Raw genomic sequence first — 22,329 nt, 5'->3', positions numbered from 1 at the left:
AGAGCGTGCGAACTGCTCACGGACAGTGGCGGGAATCGAACCCGGGTCTAAAGCGTTGTGCTCTCAGCCTCAGTGACGCCCCGAAATGTTCGAAAGAGCCGTGGGTACGGATCCATTCCTTTTTAATTCCAAACTTTGTATCAAACATTCCCAAATATACATGGAAATCTCAAAACGTGACATAGAAAAGTAACTCTCGGCAGTGCCCGACGCTGGGGGTAATTTTTTACCCCAGGTTGCGACTGACAGGAACTTCGTAGACTCGCTGGCGACGGAGATCGGAACTCAGCGGGTCCGGAAGGAGACGGACAGTCAACCGGACTGCTTGGAGACTCCTGGCCCGAACCGTCGACCGTCCACTTCCCGAGCTCCCCCGACATCTTGTCCCAGCGTCCGAGCTTTCTGCCGTCTCCGAGGAAGGACACAGCCTGGGCCGGAGGTGAGGGGTGGGGGGGAACTGAAATCTAGGGCTTGTATTCGTGGAGGGGGGAGGGCGCTGGTTTGCTTCCCTGCTCAACAGGGAGTGGGGCAGAGCAGGGGTGCAAGGGTTGTGGCAGGAGGGCAGCGGGGGGGGGGGGGCAGTGACAGAACGGGGCAGTGGTTTGGAAATGGGGAATCCCACAGTGGAGCATGGAGGGGGGAGGGATGAGGTGAGGAGTGAAAGGAGTGAGGTGAGAGGGAAGGGAGTGGGGCAAAGTGAGTGGGGAGGAGGGGTAGGGAGTGGGGAGAGGGGAGGTGGGAGGGGGAGAGGGGAGGGGGAAGGGAGAGGGGAGAAGAGGGGAGGGGAGGGGAGAGGGGAAGGGAGAGAATCACTTGGGAGAAGGTTGAAGGGGAGAGGGGGTGGGAGGGGTAGAGAGGGTCACTCTCCCCTCGCCTTCCCCCTCCACAGCCGCCAACTCACAGCAGCATGCGCAGCGAGTAGTCGGTGCGCGGCCAGCGTCTGGCGGCCCGGTTGGCTCGGCCGATCATGGGCAGCCTCTGGCCGTACCTGGAGGCCAGGCTGGGGCCCCGGTACAGGGGGAAGGTGGTCTGGAAGACCCGTCCTCGCACCCGGAGCCCCACCTGCCGGCCGGCGATGAGGAAGGTGGGGTGGCCCCGGCAGAGGGAGAGCCGGCTGCGCTGGAACGCCGCCCCCCCGCCCCGCGCCTGGGCCGGGTCCCGCTCGTGCGGGGCCTGGCGGGCCGACAGCGGCTTGGCGGCCAGGCCCGGCCGGTGAGGGGGCGGCCGGGGCCCCGAGGGGTCGGCGGAGGGACTCCCCTCCGGCCTGGGGCTGAGGGTCAGACTGAGGGTCAGCTGCGGCATCTTGCGGGGCGCCTCGGCCCCCTCCGGCGGGGGCTGGGCCCTCGGAGCCTCCCCGTCCCGTGCCGTGGAAGGAGTCGGGGAGAGGGAGGGCGGGGGGACGGCCGAGGAGGACGGGGGCCCCAGGCCCGGCCCGGTGCCAAAGCGGAGCGACAGGCTGTCGCCAAAGAAGGAATAGAGGTGCCGGTAGAGGCAAGGCAGCGAGGAGGGGGGCGGAGGGGGGCCGTGGCGGAGGGGACGAGGGGCCGGGGGCTGCCTGCAGCAGGTGACTGGCCAGGCCGAAGCCGAAGTCGGCAGGGGGGTCGCGGGGCGGGCTCCCAGCTGGGGAGGGGGTGTCGGGGCCAGAGTCCGGGCCGGGGTGCTGCCAGGCCTTAGCTCTCAGAAGCTTCTCCACGGCAACCTGAGGGGTAGGGAGGAGGGACAAGGGGGAGGGGGGGGAACGAGGGAGAGAAAAGCTGAATCGGCAAAGTGCAATTCACCCCCACACTGACCCCTGACCCCCACAACCCTCCACCTCACCCCGACCCTCAGTCCCTGCTCTGACCCCCCGGTTCCCATCCAAGTTCATGGATCCAGAGATCTGACCCTGAACCTCACAACCCATCCCCGAGAAGCAGAGGGGATACCCACCAGCATGGCCCCGTACACCTTGTGTCCGTCAGCTTTGACCTGAGCATTCGAGACCGAGTTGTCGTCCAGCACTGCCTGGAGGTTTGGCCAGTAGGTAGAGAGCTGGGGGTAAAGGACCCTCTCCACTGCCTGGGGACACAACACAGCCTCCGTCAGAATACCACATCCCAAACACACAGCCCTCACCACCCTGCCCGGGGAGGGAGCAAGACGGGAGATAGACTGATACCGTGTGGAGGGACCCTCACTCTGTGTCTGACCCCGGCAGTGTGTGATGGGACGGTGTGGAGGGACCCTCACTCTGTGTCTGACCCCGGGAGTGTGTGATGGGACGGTGTGGAGGGAGATTCACTCTGTGTCTGACCCCGGGAGTGTGTGATGGGACGGTGTGGAGGGAGCTTCACTCTGTGTCTGACCCCGGGAGTGTGTGATGGGACAGTGTGGAGGGAGCTTCACTCTGTGTCTGACCCCGGGAGTGTGTGATGGGACGGTGTGGAGGGACCCTCACTCTGTGTCTGACCCTGGGAGTGTGTGATGGGACGGTGTGGAGGGAGATTCACTCTGTGTCTGACCCCGGGAGTGTTGATGGGACGGTGTGGAGGGAGATTCACTCTGTGTCTGACCCCGGGAGTGTGTGATGGGACGGTGTGGAGGGAGATTCACTCTGTGTCTGACCCCGGGAGTGTGTGATGGGACGGTGCGGAGGGAGCTTCACTCTGTCTGACCCCGGGAGTGTGTGATGGGACGGTGTGGAGGGACCCTCACTCTGCGTCTGACCCCGGGAGTGTGTGATGGGACGGTGTGGAGGGAGCTTCACTCTGTGTCTGACCCCGGGAGTGTGTGATGGGACGGTGTGGAGGGACCCTCACTCTGTGTCTGACCCCGGGAGTGTGTGATGGGACGGTGTGGAGGGAGATTCACTCTGTGTCTGACCCCGGGAGTGTGTGATGGGACGGTGTGGAGGGAGCTTCACTCTGTGTCTGACCCCGGGAGTGAGTGATGGGACGGTGTGGAGGGAGCTTCACTCTGTGTCTGACCCCGGGAGTGTGTGATGGGACGGTGTGGAGGGAGATTCACTCTGTGTCTGACCCCGGGAGTGTGTGATGGGACGGTGTGGAGGGACCCTCACTCTGTGTCTGACCCTGGGAGTGTGTGATGGGACGGTGTGGAGGGAGATTCACTCTGTGTCTGACCCCGGGAGTGTTGATGGGACGGTGTGGAGGGAGATTCACTCTGTGTCTGACCCCGGGAGTGTGTGATGGGACGGTGTGGAGGGAGATTCACTCTGTGTCTGACCCCGGGAGTGTGTGATGGGACGGTGCGGAGGGAGCTTCACTCTGTGTCTGACCCCGGGAGTGTGTGATGGGACGGTGTGGAGGGACCCTCACTCTGCGTCTGACCCCGGGAGTGTGTGATGGGACGGTGTGGAGGGAGCTTCACTCTGTGTCTGACCCCGGGAGTGTGTGATGGGACGGTGTGGAGGGACCCTCACTCTGTGTCTGACCCCGGGAGTGTGTGATGGGACGGTGTGGAGGGACCCTCACTCTGTATCTGACCCCGGGAGTGTGTGATGGGACGGTGTGGAGGGAGCTTCACTCTGTGTCTGACCCCGGGAGTGTGTGATGGGACGGTGAGGAGGGAGCTTCACTCTGTGTCTGACCCCGGGAGTGTGTGATGGGACGGTGTGGAGGGAGCTTCACTCTGTGTCTGACCCCGGGAGTGTGTGATGGGACGGTGTGGAGGGAGCTTCACTCTGTGTCTGACCCCGGGAGTGTGTGATGGGACGGTGTGGAGGGAGCTTCACTCTGTGTCTGACCCCGGGAGTGTGTGATGGGACGGTGTGGAGGGAGCTTCACTCTGTGTCTGACCCCGGTAGTGTGTGATGGGACGGTGTGGAGGGAGCTTCACTCTGTGTCTGACCCCGGGAGTGTGTGATGGGACGGTGTGGAGGGAGCTTCACTCTGTATCTGACCCCGGGAGTGTGTGATGGGACGGTGTGGAGGGAGATTCACTCTGTGTCTGACCCCGGGAATGTGTGATGGGACGGTGTGGAGGGAGCTTCACTCTGTGTCTGACCCCGGGAGTGTGTGATGGGACGGTGTGGAGGGAGCTTCACTCTGTGTCTGACCCCGGGAGTGTGTGATGGGACGGTGTGGAGGGAGTTTCACTCTGTGTCTGACCCCGGGAGTGTGTGATGGGACGGTGTGGAGGGAGTTTCACTCTGTGTCTGTCCCCGGGAGTGTGTGATGGGACGGTGAGGAGGGAGCTTCACTCTGTGTCTGACCCCGGGAGTGTGTGATGGGACGGTGTGGAGGGAGCTTCACTCTGTGTCTGACCCCGGGAGTGTGTGATGGGAGTTTCACTCTGTGTCTGACCCCGGGAGTGTGTGATGGGACGGTGTGGAGGGAGCTTCACTCAGTGTCTGACCCAGGGAGTGTGTGATGGGACGGTGTGGAGGGAGTTTCACTCTGTGTCTGACCCCGGGAGTGTGTGATGGGACGGTGTGGAGGGAGATTCATTCTGTGTCTGACCCCGGGAGTGTGTGATGGGACAGTGTGGAGGGAGATTCACTCTCTGTCTGACCCTGGGAGTGTGTGATGGGACGGTGTGGAGGGAGTTTCACTCTGTGTCTGACCCCGGGAGTGTGTGATGGGACGGTGTGGAGGGAGTTTCACTCTGTGTCTGTCCCCGGGAGTGTGTGATGGGACGGTGAGGAGGGAGCTTCACTCTGTGTCTGACCCCGGGAGTGTGTGATGGGACGGTGTGGAGGGAGCTTCACTCTGTGTCTGACCCCGGGAGTGTGTGATGGGAGTTTCACTCTGTGTCTGACCCCGGGAGTGTGTGATGGGACGGTGTGGAGGGAGCTTCACTCAGTGTCTGACCCAGGGAGTGTGTGATGGGACGGTGTGGAGGGAGTTTCACTCTGTGTCTGACCCCGGGAGTGTGTGATGGGACGGTGTGGAGGGAGATTCATTCTGTGTCTGACCCCGGGAGTGTGTGATGGGACAGTGTGGAGGGAGATTCACTCTCTGTCTGACCCTGGGAGTGTGTGATGGGACGGTGTGGAGGGAGCTTCACTCAGTGTCTGACCCAGGGAGTGTGTGATGGGACGGTGTGGAGGGAGTTTCACTCTGTGTCTGACCCCGGGAGTGTGTGATGGGACGGTGTGGAGGGAGATTCATTCTGTGTCTGACCCCGGGAGTGTGTGATGGGACAGTGTGGAGGGAGATTCACTCTCTGTCTGACCCAGGGAGTGTGTGATGGGACGGTGTGGAGGGAGTTTCACTCTGTATCTGACCCCGGGAGTGTGTGATGGGACGGTGTGGAGGGAGATTCACTCTGTGTCTGACCCCGGGAGTGTGTGATGGGACGGTGTGGAGGGAGCTTCACTCTGTGTCTGACCCCGGGAGTGTGTGACGGGACGGTGTGGAGGGAGATTCACTCTGTATCTGACCCCGGGAGTGTGTGATGGGACGGTGTGGAGGGAGATTCACTCTGTGTCTGACCCCGGGAGTGTGTGATGGGACGGTGTGGAGGGAGCTTCACTCTGTGTCTGACCCCGGGAGTGTGTGATGGGACGGTGTGGAGGGAGTTTCACTCTGTGTCTGACCCCGGGAGTGTGTGATGTCAATCGCAAAGACCCTGTGTTAGTCTCCTCCGGATCCCAAACTTACATCCCGTCCGTCACCCTCCTTAAACTCAGCTGAGCATTTCAGTGGGAGAGGGGTTGAGGTCACAGGGGAGGGTCAGTCAGGAGGTCAGAGGTCAGAGATCAGTGAGAGCGATTTGGAGGAGGGTGAGAGGGAGTTAAAGATTCAAGGCAGAAGGTCAGAAGAGTTGGAGGGAATGATCGGAAGGGACCATCACGGCCCACTCAAGCCCCTCACCTTCCAGCCGAGGGCGTTCAGCCCCACCAGCGCCCCGTAGTGCGAGCAGAGCGGCCGTACTGGGTCAATGAGCACCTTCTGCAGGGTCAGGAGGATCTGGTTGTAGAGCCCCCCGACTAAGTCACCGTGCCACCTGGTGGGTGGGGAGAGGGAGAGAGAGACACGCAACCCGTCAGACTGAACCCAGAGCGACAGCATCACCCCCCCCCCCCCATCAGATCAAACCCACAGAGAGGAAGGAGTCAGAGGGGTTAGGAAAGGGAGAGGAGCACATAGCATAGAAACAGGCCCTTCGGCCCACTTCTACCAAGCCTGACCATTTCAACTGCCTACTCCCATCGACCTGCTCTGGGATCACAGCCCTCCACACCCCTGCCATCCATGTACCCACCCAAACTTCTGTTCAACATTGGAATCGAGCTCACACGCACCACTTGTGCCGGCAGCTCGTTCCACACTCTCACCGCCCTCCGAGTGAAGAAGTTTCCCCCTCGCGCTCCCCTTAAACTTTTCACCTTTCACCTTTGACCTCTGGTTGTAGTCCCACCCAATCAGTGGAAAAGGCCTGCTTGCATTTACCCTATCTATACCCCTCATAATTTTGTATACCTCCGTCAAATCTCTCCTCAATCTTCTACATTCCAGGGAATAAAGTCCTGACCTCTTCAATCTTTCCCTGTAACTCGGGTCCTCCAGACCCAGCAGCACCTTTGTAAATTTTCTCTGTGCTCTTTCAACCTTAGTTACATCTTTCCTGTGTTATGAGTGCTGAACAGACCTGATGGAAATGGGGTGAAGAGTTAACCATTTCCACCCACTCCCGAGAACTATGAACTATGCTGCTACTGAGAGAGAGAGATGAAGCACAGAGGCAGGGACATCTGCTACAGATAAGAGAGAGAGAGACACACACAGTTGATTTATGTATTATGGATTCTTCCTGGATTGTTTACATTTCGCTGCAAGGACGTTACTTTGCTCATTAACATTCCTGAGGAGACAGCAGGAGTGGCCTGATGGATGGACATAGTCATGTTGAGTTGATGGATGGCTGATACCCCGTCAATGGGGATAAAAGACAGGTGTGGGGAGACACCCCTCAGACACACCAGTGGACACTGACTGAGGGTTGTGAACCCACAGGAAGGTGGGGGCTTCGGAGACCGAATCAGGAGATCGGTCAATAAAGCTCACAGTGTGACGGCAGGACCGGTGGGGACTTGTGTGTGTGTCCACTCATGCCAGAGTGACGAGTCCACCACAGAAGAACGGTCTAGCTGAAGGACAGAGGGGTCATAACTGAATGACCACAACGATATGACGGATCAAGAACGCAAAGGAAGGTTTGCCTGACTGTAGCTGTTACTTCTCGCTTGCTCTCTCTCTCTCTCCAACGATTACAACACAACAACCATATCTACCTCAGCACGTATGAACTGAACTGAAGTCTATACTCATCTATGACCATTCATTTACCCCTGGACATTGATAGAGCTTGTTTATTATTGCCTATTATTATTCCTACACTTTTATGCTTATTATTGCTAACCTGTTTTATATGTATATTTGCATTTTTGATATTGTATTGTGTAGTTTACTAATAAACACCTTTAGTTTGTTACTACCAGACTCCAACGGATTCTTCTTTCTCTGCTGGTCTGACACCCAGTTACAGGGTACGTAACACCTGTGGGTCGGTGACCAAAACTTCACACAATACTCCAAATCAGGCCTCACCAATGTCTTATACAACATAACGTCCCATATCCTGTACTCAATAGTTTGATTTACGAAGGCCAACGTCCCAAAAAGCTTTCCACAGAACCGTAGAACATTCCAGCACAGAAACAGGCCCTTTGGCCCTTCTTGGCTGTGCCGAACCATTTTTCTGCCTCGTCCCACTGACCCGCACCTGGGCCATATCCCTCCAAACCCCTCTCATCCATATACCTGTCCGAGTTTTTCTTAAATGTCAAAAGTGAGCCCGCATTCACCACTTCATCTGGCAGCTCATTCCACACTCACACCACTCTCTGTGTGAAGAAGCCCCCCCCCCAATGTTCCCTTTAAACTTTTCCCCCTTCACCCTTAACCCATGACCTCTGTTTTTTTTCTCCCCTAGCCTCAGTGGAAAAAGCCTGCTTGCATTCACTCTATCTATACCCTTCATAATTTTATACACCTCTATCAAATCACCCCTCATTCTCCGACGCTCCAGGGAATAAAGTCCTAACCTATCCAACCTTTCAGACCGTTTCTCCAGCTGATCCCGATCCCTCTGGATCACGGTCTTGGTGTCATCTGCAAATTTGCTGATCCGGTTAACCACATTATCCGTAACGGAGGGAGGGAAGAGGAGGAGAGAGGAGAGGGAGGAAGGGGAGGCCAGAGAGGAGGTAGGGAAGTGGGCGTGTGGGGGGAAATGAGAGAGGGAAGGACGAGGAGGCGGAGTGGAGCCCCGGTTCCTCACCAGAAGATCTGCCTCAGCAGCAGAGCAGCGTAGTCTCGGAGGGTCCAGTGGTCGTTGAGGGGGTTGATGGAGGCGGCGAGCGGCTCCAGGATGCAGTACATAATGCTGGAGACCAGGCTGCGCAGGTACGAGCCCAGGTACAGGTACGGGTTGCAGATCAGGCTCTTCACGATGTGCAGCAGCCGGTTCAGCTGCTCCAGGTCGTGGCTCACCGACTTCACCTGGGAGGGGCCGGAGGAGGGGGCAGTGAGGGTGTGGCGTGCTCACGCAGGCCCCTTCTGCCCATCCGCCTAAACCCATCCCCTTTCATTCCACCTCAGCGCCCTGCCCAACGGTCCTGTCAGTTCCCCAAATGACAACAGGAGTAGGCCATTCAGCCCTTCGAGCCAGCACCGCCATTCAATGTGATCATGGCTGATCATCCACAATCAGTACCCCGTTCCTGCGCTCTCCCCATATCCCTTGACTCCGCTATCTTTAAGAGCTCTATCTAACTCTTTCTTGAAAGCATCCAGAGAATTGGCCTCCACTGCCTTCTGAGGCAGATCCACAACTCTCTGGGTGAAAAAGTTTTTCCTCAATTCCGTTCTAAATGGCCTACCCCTTATTCTTAAACTGTGGCCTCTGGTTCTGGACTCCCCCAACATCGGGAACATGTTTCCTGCCTCTAGCGTGTCCAATCCTTTAATAATCTTATATGTTTCAATCAGACCCCCTCTCATCCTTCTAAATTCCAGTGTATACTAGCCCAGTCGCTCCAACCTTTCAACATATGACAGTCCTGCCATCCCGGGAATCAACCTCGTGAACCTACGCTGCACTCCCTCAATAGCAAGAATGTCCTTCCTCAAATTTGGAGGCCGAAACTGAACACAATACTCCAGGTGTGGTCTCACCGGGGCCCTGTACAACTGCAGCCCTCTTTGCTCCTGTACTCAATTCCCCTTGTTATGAAGGCCAACATGCCATTAGCTTTCGCCACTGCCTGCTGTACCCGCATGCTTACTTTCAGTGACTGACGACCCAGCGAGCTGCACGTCGTTGGGACATGGGAGGGAGACAGTCCACAGGGGGAACATACAGACTGCACGCTGAACATCCTCTGCATAGCACTATCCAGAGACAGAGAAGCAGCTTCAGCGGCAGGTTGCTATCGATGCAATGCTCCTCAGACAGGATGAAGAGATCATTACTCCCCAATGCCATTCGGCTTTACAATTCAACCGCCAGGGGTAAGATATGTTAAAGTGCCGGGGTTAGGACTGAGCTTAAGTTACCATTCAATGTATTTTAGTAAACTATTTAAGAACTTTTTAAAAGCTATTTATTAATGCTTTTTGAGAGGGTGATTTTAGATGCATATCATATTTATACTGAGTTAAGTATTGTATGTAATTAGTTTTGCTACAATAAGTGTATGGGACATTGGAAAAAATGTTGAATTTCCCCATGGGGATGAATAAAGTATCTATCTATCTATCTATCACACTCACACAGAGCTGAAGGTTGGGATCGAACCGGGTTCCCTGGAGACCAGAGACAGTGGCTCTACCCGCCGTAACTTCAGGAGGGCAGGGCGGTGAAGTTGTCGTACGGTACGCTGGCCTTCAGCGGTCAGGGCACCGAGCTCAACGGTCAGCAAGTCACGGTGCAGCCTTGGCCAGGCCACATCCGGAGTACCGTGCCCAGTTCCGGTCAGCCCGTTACAGGAAGGGTGTGGAGGCTTTGGAGAGGGTGTGGATTAGAGAGGCTGGACAAACTTGGGGTGTGTTCTGTGGAGCAGCAGAGGCTGAGGGCAGATCTGATAGAGGTTTGTGATTATGACAGTAGACAGTATCGTTTTCCCAAGTGTTGAATACCAGAGGGCGTGCATTTAAACTGAGAGGGGGGTAGATTTAGAGAGACATGAGGGGCAAGTTTTTTCCTACACAGTGAGTGGTGGGTGTGTGGGATGAGCTGCCAGGGGTGGGGGTGGAGGCAGATATGATTGGGGTGTTTAAGAGACTGTTAGACACATGAATGTGCAGGGAATGGAGGGAGATGGACATTGTGCAGGAAGGTGGAATTTAATTTAATTTTGGCACATGCTTCCCACCTAGATTTCTCTAAAGTGATCAGACCAGGGTTAAATAGATGTGCAGTGCAGCTCGTTGGGCCAGAAGGACCTGTTCTGCAAAATATCTCTAAATAAAATCTTAAAAAAATAAATTAAATCTAAGAGTTCTTAAATGTCTCCACCACCACCCCTGGCAGGATGTTCCACACACCCATCACTCTCTGGGTAAAATACCTACCTCTGACATCCCCCGCCCCTATACTTTCTCCAGTCACCTTTCACCGAAGGAGGTACAGGAGCACCAGGACTGGCACTGTCAGACTGGGGAACAGCTTCCTCCCTCAGGCTGTGAGACTGACGAACACCCTGCCTCCACCGAGGTCTCGTCACCAGGACACCGAGCTGTTTCCTGTGGATCTGTGCTGCGTACTGCATGCATTTCCAATGATATTTTCTGAACTTATCTGCGGTAATATCTTGCCGTGTGTGATGAACGTTTTGTGGGTTCACCATTGTCCGGAGGGACGTTGCTTCGTTTGGTTGTATACGTGTACAGTCACATGACCATAAACTCGAACCTGAGTCACACCCCATCGTATTAGCCATTTCCACCCCTGGGGAAAAGTCTCCGACTGTCCACTCGATCTGTGCCTCTTATCATCTCGTACACCTCTATCAAGTCTCCTTCACTCCAACGGGATAAGCCCTGACTCACTCAACCTATTCCTACAAGATGATCTCTAATCCAGGCAGCATCCTGGTCAATCTCCTCTGCACCCTCACTAAAGCCTCCACACCCTTCCTACAGTGAGGCGAGCAGAACTCAACGCGATACTCCGAGACACAAAGACCAGATGCTGGAGATCGAGAAAGCACACACAAAATGCCTGAGGAGCCCAGAAGGTTCGTTTTCCCGATGGAGGGGAATAAGCGGTCAATGTTTCCGGTAGAAGTGGTAGAGGCAGGTTCGATATTGTCATTTAAAGTAAAATTGGATAGGTATATGGACAGGAAAGGAATGGAGGATTATGGGCTGAGTGCGGGTCGGTGGGACAAGGTGAGAGTAAGCGTTCAGCACGGACTAGAAGGGCCAAGATGGTCTGTTTCCGTGCTGTAATCGTTATATAGTTTCAGGTAGAGACCCCTCATCAGGGCTGGAAAGGAAGGGGTGGGGGGGTGAGAGAAGCCACAATCAGAGGTGGAGGGAGAGGAGTACAAGCTGACAGGTGGGGGGGGGGGATGAAGTAAGAAGCTGGGAGGTGATAGGTAGGAGAGGTGAAGGAGGAGGAATCTGATGGGAGAACGGACCAGCGGAGGAGAACAAGAGGTAGGTGATGGGCAGCTGAGGAGAAGGGATGAGAGGGGAACGGAAAAGGAGAAGAGTGGGAGTGAGGAGAAACTACCAAAGGTTAGAGAGATCGATCCTGATACGATCGGGTTGGAGGATACCCAGGCGGAACAGGAGGTAACGCTCCTCCACCCTGACAGTGGGCTCATCGTGGTATCAACCTGCGCGGCAACATTCTGGGATCCATTGGCGTGGACTCCAAAGCCCCTCTGTTCCTCCACACTGCCAAGAATCCTGCCACGAGGAGAGAGGGAGCACCGTACTGTCGTGGAGAGGAGCCGTGTCGAGCAGCCACAGCTAAAGGCAAAGAGCGAGAAACCAGGATCAGACCTACCCCACTGACCACGTACACAAAGTAGGGCAGTAGAGCTGCAATCTTCGAATTCGACTGGAGGTCCTGAAGAGCCACCTAGGCAGGGAAAATCGAGAGAGAATTCAGGGGTCAGACACAGAGTGAATCTCCCTCCACACCGTCCCATCACACACTCCCGGTGTCAGACACAGAGTGAATCTCCCTCCGCACCGTCCCACCACACACTCCCGGGGTCAGACACAGAGTGACTATCCCTCCACACCGTCCCATCACACACTCCCGGGGTCAGACACAGAGTGAATCTCCCATCACACACTCCCGGGGTCAGACACAGAGTGAAGCTCCCTCCACACCGTCCCGTCACACACTCCCGGGGTCAGACACAGGGTGAATCTCCCTCCACACCGTCCCATCACACACTCCCGGGGTCAGACACAGAGTGAATCTCCCTCCACACCGTCCCATCACACACTCCCGGGGTCAGACACAGAGTGAAGCTCCCTCCACACCGTCCCATCACACACTCCCGGGGTCAGACACAGAGTGAATCTCCCTCCACACCGTCCCATCACACACTCCCGGGGTCAGACACAGGGTGAAGCTCCCTCAACACCGTCCCATCACACACTCCCGGGGTCAGACACACAGTGAATCTCCCTCCGCACCGTCCCACCACACACTCCCGGGGTCAGACACAGAGTGAATCTCCCTCCACACTGTCCCATCACACACTCCCGGGGTCAGACACAGAGTGAATCTCCCTCCGCACCGTCCCACCACACACTCCCGGGGTCAGACACAGAGTGAATCTCCCTCCACACTGTCCCATCACACACTCCCGGGGTCAGACACAGAGTGAAGCTCCCTCCACACCGTCCCATCACACACTCCCGGGGTCAGACACAGAGTGAAGCTCCCTCCACACCGTCCCATCACACACTCCCGGGGTCAGACACAGAGCGAAGCTCCCATCACACACTCCCCGGGGTCAGACACAGAGTGAAGCTCCCTCCACACCATCCCATCACACACTCCCGGGGTCAAACACAGAATGAATCTCCCATCACACACTCCCCGGGGTCAGACACAGAGTGAATCTCCCTCCACAGCGTCCCATCACACACTCCCGGGGTCAGACACAGAGTGACTCTCCCTCCACACCGTCCCATCACACACTCCCGGAGTCAGACACAGAGTGAAGCTCCCCCCACACCGTCCCATCACACACTCCCGGGGTCAGACACAGAGTGAATCTCCCTCCACACCGTCCCATCACACTCTCCCGGGGTCAGTCACAGAGTGACTCTCCCTCCACACCGTCCCATCACACTCTCCCGGGGTCAGACACAGAGTGACTCTCCCTCCACACCGTCCCATCACACACTCCCGGGGTCAGACACAGAGTGAAACTCCCTCCACACCGTCCCATCACACACTCCCGGGGTCAGACACAGAGTGACTCTCCCTCCACACCGTCCCATCACACACTCCCGGTGTCAGACACAGAGTGACCCTCCCTCCACACCGTCCCATCACACACTCCCGGGGTCAGACACAGAGTGAATCTCCCTCCACACCGTCCCATCACACACTCCCGGGGTCAGACACAGAGTGAAGCTCCCTCCACACCGTCCCATCACACACTCCCGGGGCCAGACACAGAGTGAAGTTCCCCCCACACCGTCCCATCACACACTCCCGGGGTCAGACACAGAGTGAAACTCCCTCCACACCGTCCCATCACACACTCCCGGGGTCAGACACAGAGTGAATCTCCCTCCACACCGTCCCATCACACACTCCCGGGGTCAGACACAGAGTGAAGCTCCCTACGCACCGTCCCACCACACACTCCCGGGGTCAGACACAGAGTGAATCTCCCTCCGCACCGTCCCACCACACACTCCCGGGGTCAGACACAGAGTGAATCTCCCTCCGCACCGTCCCACCACACACTCCCGGGGTCAGACACAGAGTGAATCTCCCTCCGCACCGTCCCATCACATACTCCCGGGGTCAGACACAGAGTGAATCTCCCATCACACACTCCCGGGGTCAGACACAGAGTGAAGCTCCCTCCACACCGTCCCATCACACACTCCCGGGGCCAGACACAGAGTGAAGTTCCCCCCACACCATCCCATCACACACTCCCAGGGTCAGACACAGAGTGAATCTTCCTCCACACCATCCCATCACACACTCCCGGGGTCAGACACAGAGTGAATCTCCCTCCATAGCGTCCCATCACACACTCCCGGGGTCAGACACAGAGTGACTCTCCCTCCACACCATCCCATCACACACTCCCGGAGTCAGACACAGAGTGAAGCTCCCCCCACACCGTCCCATCACACACTCCCGGGGTCAGACACAGAGTGAATCTCCCTCCACACCGTCCCATCACACTCTCCCGGGGTCAGTCACAGAGTGACTCTCCCTCCACACCGTCCCATCACACTCTCCCGGGGTCAGACACAGAGTGACTCTCCCTCCACACCGTCCCATCACACACTCCCGGGGTCAGACACAGAGTGACTCTCCCTCCACACCGTCCCATCACACACTCCCGGTGTCAGACACAGAGTGACCCTCCCTCCACACCGTCCCATCACACTCTCCCGGGGTCAGACACAGAGTGAATCTCCCTCCACACCATCCCATCACACTCTCCAGGGGTCAGACACAGAGTGAAGCTCCCTCCTCACCGTCCCATCACACACTCCCGGGGTCAGACACAGAGTGAAGCTCCCTCCACACCGTCCCATCACACACTCCCGGGGCCAGACACAGAGTGAAGTTCCCCCCACACCATCCCATCACACACTCCCGGGGTCAGACACAGAGTGAAACTCCCTCCACACCGTCCCATCACACACTCCCGGGGTCAGACACAGAGTGAAGCTCTCTCCACACCGTCCCATCACACACTCCCGGGGCCAGACACAGAGTGAAGTTCCCCCCACACCATCCCATCACACACTCCCGGGGTCAGACACAGAGTGAAACTCCCTCCACACCGTCCCATCACACACTCCGGGGTCAGACACAGAGTGAAGCTCCCTCCACACCGTCCCATCACACACTCTCGGGCTCTCCCGCCTGGTTTACAATCGAAGACCACTGATACGTTCACAAATCAGCATCAGAACAGTCCCGATCGATCGGGCCGTCCTCACCTTCATGAGGTGGTGGTCGTCGCCCAGCACGGCCCTGGTGACTTGCTGGTAGTATTTCGTCAGGTCGTCCGAGAGGGAGGAGACGGCTGTCGGCACTGAGCGGGATGAAGCAGGGTGTATTACTGCCCGGCACACTGCTGAGACAGAGCCTCGCCCCCACTCTGAGATCCTCCCCTCACCCCACAGTCCCGTCCCTCACCCCCAGAGATCCTCACCCAACAGTCCCGTCCCTCACCCCCAGAGATCCTCACCCCACAGTCCCATCCTTCACCCCCAGAGATCATCCCTCCCCCCACTGAGACAGAGCCTCGCCCCCACCGAGATCCTCCCCTCACCCCACAGTCCCGTCCCTCACCCCCAGAGATCCTCACCCCACAGTCCCACCCCTCACCCCCAGAGATCCTCACCCCACTGAGACAGAGCCCCTCCTCTCACACTCAGAGCTCTCCAACCCTCAGGGACATTTAGCGTAGTGATAATTACAACTGGATCAGTAATCCAGAGACACAGTCATAGGCTGGGGCCGTGAGTTCGAATCCCACCACAGCAGCTGGTGAATTTGAATTCAATAAAACTATCTGGTGACCATTGTCAGAAAAACCCATCAGGTCCACCAACATCCTTCAGGGCAGGAATCCTGCTGTCCTCCCCTGTGACTCCAGACCCACAGCAACATGGTTTACTCCTAAAGACAAGGAGGGGCAATAAATGCTGGCTTAGCTGGTGAAGCCCATGTTTAAAAGAGACCTTCTACAGGTCCCCAGTCCCCAGTGATCCCCCAATACCCTCTCCTGCATTCCCAGGGAATCCACTGCCTCTCAGGGAATTCCTACCCCATCACAATCCATCCCCAGCCACCCTTCTCCACTTTCTTCCGATGGCCCCCCCCGTCCCCCGACACCCTCTGCAGCCTCCACTCTCCCTGTCCCTACCCCACTTTGTCCCCTACCCACAGCCTCCCCTCGCCCCCATCCTCGTCACCATTACAGCAGAAAACCCCTATGTGGGAACGGGGTGGGGAGGGGGGTTGGGGGGGCCTCGAGCTGGCTGGGTGGGGGGGGAGAGGAAGGATGGGGAAAGGGAGGAACTCACCCACTCCCTGAGCCTCCTCGTTGCCTTTACTGTCCAAGTACGAGATCTGAACTTGAGGCACAAGAATGGAGAAGAACGTCAAAGGAAGCTCCCCAACCTCCCTCCCCACCCCTCCCCGTCCCTCCCCCACCCCTCCCTGTCCCTCCCCACTCCTCCCACACCCCCTCCAAGTCTACATCCCTCCTCTCCCAACCCGCTCCATCCACCCACTCGTCCCAACTCCCCACACTCCCGTCGTCCCCACACCCTCATGTCAGAGTACCACCCCCTCCCCATCCCTCCCCCACCCCCTCCATCCCTCCCTACCCCTCCCCGTCCCTCCCACACCCCCTCTCCGTCCCTCCCCTACCCCCTCCATCCCTCCCCATCCCTCCCACACTCCTTCCCTGTCCCTCCCCACCTCCTCCATCCCTCCCTACCCCTCACCGTCCCTCCCACCTTCCTTCCCCATCCCTCCCCACCCCCTCCATGCCTCCCTACCCCTCCCCGCCCCTACCGCGGATGGTGGTCTCAGCGCAGCCCTTCGGGATGTTGGTGGCGAGGGCCAGCTCCAGCAGGTTCACCTCACGGTCCTCGGGCACGAGCAGCTCACCGTCCCTCAGCCCGCGGAACAGCAGCCCGTCGGCCGCCCCGTATCCGCACACCGGCTGCAGGCGGGGCACAGAGAGGGCGAGGGTCAGTATGCAGGGTGAGGGACGGTCGGTGGGTAGGGCAGGTCCAGCAGCGATACAGAGGGATGCCGGGGTAGAGGGGGACCGTGTGAGGCGTGGGGGTGAAGGTGTGGGAGGGGTGTAGGGTCAACATCCAGAACGGGGGAGGGGACGCACTGGGGAGAGGGAGGGGACGTGAGGGGGCATGAGAAGAATAGGGAGGGGGGAGCTGAGCGGGGGTCACTGGTAAGGAGGGAAGTGGGAGGGGTGTAAGACAGGAGGGAGCGGCGAGAGGCGAGAGAGAAGAGGGGAGCGTAAGGAGCTGGGGAAAGAGGATGTAAAGGTGGAAAGAGGAGAGGGAGGGAGACACCTCACCTCGACGTTGGCCCAGCGCAAGGCTCGGTTGAAGTCCTCGGTGGTGAGTTTCCTGCGCCGGGCGTGTTTCATGAACTGGGCGCTGTTCTGCGAGGGAGAGGCACAGTGAGGGGACAGTGTGGCAGAGACACACCCCTCCCCTCTCTCTCCCTCCACCCTCACCACCTCCCCCACCCAGTTCCTCAGCATCCAACCCTCTCCTCAGGAAGAGGGAGGGGTAGGGTTTTTGTTCGTTTGACCCAGACGCAGACCTGTGCCACCTCGCGCAGCCGGTAGCAGACGTCCTCTGACAGCAGGGCCGCCACCTCGTCGCCGAGCTCCAGCCCCGCGCTCTCCGCCATCAGCTTCACCGACTCGCGGGGCACCTCGGCAAACCGGCGCTCCTCCCGCTCCGACATCCTGCCCTAGTAACCCGGCTCAACTACTGCTTAACCAATCTGTGAACCAGCTCAACTACCACTTAACTCACTCATTGACAGACCTAACTACCATCTAACCAGCTCAACTACCACTTAAACCCACCTGTACCCAGGCTCAACCGCCACTTAACCTGTCCATAAAACAGCTTAACGACCACTTAATCTGTCCACAACAGGGCTCAAATTACAGATTAACCCACTCACAACCAGGATCAACTACTAGATAACTCAACTCAAAACCCATTCACAACCTGGTTCAACTGCTGGTTAACCCATTTGCAACCTGCTACCACTATCATGCAAACTCCTGGCCGTGTCTGGTTTCTGCCCCCACTGATTAATGATAGCCAGGCCCCATGCTGCCTGGTTACCAATCCACTCCCATTAACTAATAATAACCACGCTCTGACTAACCAACTTCCACCAACACAGGCTAGTAAACGCTGAATAGTTTACCCCCCCCCCCCCGCAAAGATTGTAACTGGCTAATCACAATCCTTCATTTAACTAGCAACAACCAATCCTCCACCAGCTGCTAACGACAAGAATTTGGTTTAACAATCCCTTTCCCTAACTAGTTATAACAAAGCTTTTTACTACCTCCTACTAGCAATAACCTTAATCAGCTCTCACTAACTAGTAATACCTCTCCTAACACTGCTCACCACTCACCCCCTCCCTCCCTCATACTACTAGTAATCATCCCTTAACCAGTTCTTAACCAACATCCCGCTTTCCCTCAGAGGCGGTGAAAGTCAACTGCTTCCGGTTTGCCATCCGACCAATCGGCGCGCGGCGCCTGTGGCATGGGCGGGACTCGTCGGACCGCTCTGATTGGTGGAAACCGAGGACCATCAAGCGCACGTGTGACGGGAGCTGAAGCCGGGCGGTCACGTGGAGGGGTAGCGGTCGGCCAGATTTAAAGGGGCCGCGTCCTCTGGTGTTGGGGATGGGGGTTGGGGGGGATGCAGATGGTGATTGAGCTGTGCCCAGCCAGACAGTCACGAGTGTAGAGAGTGTCAAACAGGATTGTGTCTGTGATACCTCATTAACACTGTCACCACCCCCCAGAGTCTTTTACCCTCTCTTGACCTTTTAACCTGCACAATTCCCATTTGCCCCCACGCTGAGATTTACTGGACTAATACCCACTAGAGTGGGTGGGGGCTTTTATATGCAACAGGCTAGAGATTCAAAAAGATGGGGTGGGGAGTATGATTGAAACACAAGATCAGGTCAACTTTATTGTCATTTAACCGTATACGTGTATACCGACAAACGAGACACCGTTTTTCCGGACCAGGGTGTAAAGCACAGAGGGACACATAACACAGGATAACTTGTGAAGGCAAGGATAAAATCTACACATCAATCACAAACAAACCAAACTAAATCAATAACAAACTAAAGTGTGTTAATGTCAAATATTGTGAAGTACGGAATAGATGAACCAGTGACACTTTGAATACGATGTGGCACGGAGTTCAGATGCCTATTGTCCTGGGGGAAGAAACTGTTTCCCATCCTGACCCTTCTACTCTTTGTGCATCGGAGTCTCCTGCCTGATGGTAGAAAGTCAGAGAGGATGCTGGATGGACGGGTGGGATCCTGGATAATGCTGAGGGCCCTGCGTATGCAGCGCTCCTGATAATTGTCCCCGATGGACGGTAGGGAGACCCCTATGATCCTCTCACCCTCCAAGATCCAGAGGATTCTTGACAGGGGGGGGCAACATTGAGAGGGGTTTCCTCTGGTGGGAGAACTGGCCGCTGTTGGGGAAGGGGGGGTGACACTCATTGAAGAGTAACACACACACAGATTGCTGGAGGAACTCAGCAGACCAGGCAGCATCTCTAATTACAGTGCACTTTACTATCATATTCATATATTAAATTTCAAATTCATATGAGCATAATTTCAGAATTATTATCAAACAAAATTCCACCTGCAAGGCAACAAAGGTTATGTGCGTGGGCGCAAATCGGTTCGTGTGTGGCCATGCACCTGTACAGCTTAGAGGGGTCAGACATAATAACAGTGTTACACAAACTGCCTCCTCATCAATTTCAATGCATAAGAATGCGAGAGACAGTACCCTCTGGTCCTAGACTCTCCCCCCCCCCCCCACAGGAAACATCCTCTCCACATCCACTCTATCTGTGTCCTCTGGTCCTAGACTCCCCCAGTATAGGAAACATCCTCTCCACATCCACTCTATCTGTGTCCTCTGGTCCTAGACTCCCCCACTATAGGAAACATCCTCTCCACATCCACTCTATCTGTGTCCTCTGGTCCTAGACTCCCCCACTATAGGAAATATCCTCTCCACATCCACTCTATCTGTGTCCTCTGGTCCTAGACTCCCTCACTACAGGAAACATCCTCTCCACATCCACTCTATCTGTGTCCTCTGGTCCTAGACTCCCCCACTATAGGAAACATCCTCTCCACATCCACTCTATCTGTGTCCTCTGGTCCTAGACTCCCCCACTATAGGAAATATCCTCTCCACATCCACTCTATCTGTGTCCTCTGGTCCTAGACTCCCTCACTACAGGAAACATCCTCTCCACATCCACTCTATCTGTGTCCTCTGGTCCTAGACTCCCCCACTATAGGAAATATCCTCTCCACATCCACTCTATCTGTGTCCTCTGGTCCTAGACTCCCCCACTATAGGAAACATCCTCTCCACATCCACTCTATCTGTGTCCTCTGGTCCTAGACTCCCCCACTATAGGAAATATCCTCTCCACATCCACTCTATCTGTGTCCTCTGGTCCTAGACTCCCCCACTATAGGAAATATCCTCTCCACATCCACTCTATCTGTGTCCTCTGGTCCTAGACTCCCCCACTATAGGAAACATCCTCTCCACATCCACTCTATCTGTGTCCTCTGGTCCTAGACTCCCCCACTATAGGAAACATCCTCTCCACATCCACTCTATCTGTGTCCTCTGGTCCTAGACTCCCCCACTATAGGAAACATCCTCTCCACATCCACTCTATCTGTGTCCTCTGGTCCTAGACTCCCCCACTATAGGAAATATCCTCTCCACATCCACTCTATCTGTGTCCTCTGGTCCTAGACTCCCCCACTATAGGAAATATCCTCTCCACATCCACTCTATCTGTGTCCTCTGGTCCTAGAGTCCCTCACTATAGGAAACATCCTCTCCACATCCACTCTATCTGTGTCCTCTGGTCCTAGACTCCCCCACCATGGGAAACATCCTCTCCACATCCACTGTATCTGTGTCCTCTGGTCCTAGACTCCCCCACCATGGGAAACATCCTCTCCACATCCACTCTATCTGTGTCCTCTGGTCCTAGACTCCCCCACTATAGGAAATATCCTCTCCACATCCACTCTATCTGTGTCCTCTGGTCCTAGACTCCCCCACTATAGGAAACATCCTCTCCACATCCATTCTAACTAGCCTTTCAAGATTCTACATCAGACCATCAGACACAAGAACAGAATTAGGCCATTCAGCCCATCGATTCTGCTCCGCCATTCCATCATGGCTGATTTATTATCCCTCTCATCCCCGTTCCCCTGTAACCATTTCGCACCCTGACCAATCAGGAACCTATTAATCTCCGCCTTAACTACCCCAGATGAGGTAGCCTCCACAGCCACGAATTCTGCACACTCGCCTCCCTCTGGCTGAAGGTTTCAGTGAGATTCCCCTCTCATTCTACTCAACTCCAGTGAAGTCAGACCCGGGGCTGTCAAATGCTCCTCGCAGATTAACACTATCATTCCTGGGATCGTTCTTGTAAAGTACGGTACCTCGCACTCGTCTGCATTAAATAGCATCTGCCAGCTTCCAGCCCGTATTTCCAGCTGGTGCAGATCCCCCTGCAAGCCACGATAGCCTGCCTCGCTGTCCAGTGCACCCCCCGGGTCTTGGTGTCATCCACAAATTTGCCGATCCAGTTAACCACAAAATCATCCAGATCATTGATGTAGACGACAAACCACAACGGGCCAGGCACCGATCCCTGTGGCACTCCACTAGTCACAGGCCTCCAGTCAGAGAGGCAACCCTCTACTACCACTCCCTGTCTCCTCCCACAAAGCCAGTGTCTAATCCAATTTACTACCTCACCCTGAATGCCGATCGACTGAACCTTCTCGACCAGCCTCCCGTGTGGGACCTGGTCAAAGGCCTCCGCGACTAGGAAGGAGGGTAATAAAGATTTATTTTAAAAATATACACACAATACGCTGGAGGAATTCAGCGAGAGAAGCGGCATTCAAGAGTCGTGTGTGTGTGTGTGTGTGTGTGTGTGTGTGTGTGTGTGTGTGTGTGTGTGTGTGTGTGTGTGTGTGTGTGTGTATATCTGTGTTTCAGTTTATAACATCACTCGGAGTCCATGCAGACACCATCCACTCCATAAAAAAGGTTAGACAGGACCTACCCCGCACAAAGTCACACTGGCTATCCTGAACCAGTCCCTGTCCTCTGGTCCCTTCAGGCTGGCTGTGCTACAAGACCCCGGTTTACTCTAAATCCTGTGCCCATGACCAAGGATTCATTCCCGGGACACTCACTCACATCGGGGATGTTATGGAGGAACCGCCCTCTCGATGTAAAATCAG

At 56.1% G+C, this 22,329-nt stretch overlaps 1 protein-coding gene across 1 annotated transcript; it reads right to left on the bottom strand.

The window, feature by feature from the left end:
• Positions 1-105: 105 nt before the first annotated feature.
• Positions 106-18,473, bottom strand: taf6l (TAF6-like RNA polymerase II, p300/CBP-associated factor (PCAF)-associated factor). Its single transcript, XM_073031408.1, is given in 11 exon segments — positions 106-1,530; positions 1,532-1,699; positions 1,930-2,058; positions 5,817-5,949; positions 8,287-8,507; positions 12,025-12,099; positions 15,183-15,277; positions 16,275-16,325; positions 16,771-16,921; positions 17,300-17,386; positions 17,551-18,473. Coding segments are annotated over 11 exon segments (1,890 nt in total). The 5' UTR covers positions 17,698-18,473; the 3' UTR covers positions 106-897.
• Positions 18,474-22,329: the final 3,856 nt, after the last annotated feature.

This window comes from Hemitrygon akajei, chromosome 28 (assembly GCF_048418815.1).
Source record: "Hemitrygon akajei chromosome 28, sHemAka1.3, whole genome shotgun sequence".
Lineage (NCBI taxonomy): Eukaryota > Metazoa > Chordata > Chondrichthyes > Myliobatiformes > Dasyatidae > Hemitrygon > Hemitrygon akajei.
The sequence above is the reverse complement of the archived record's forward strand: the minus strand, read 5'-3'. Positions and strand labels throughout refer to the sequence as shown.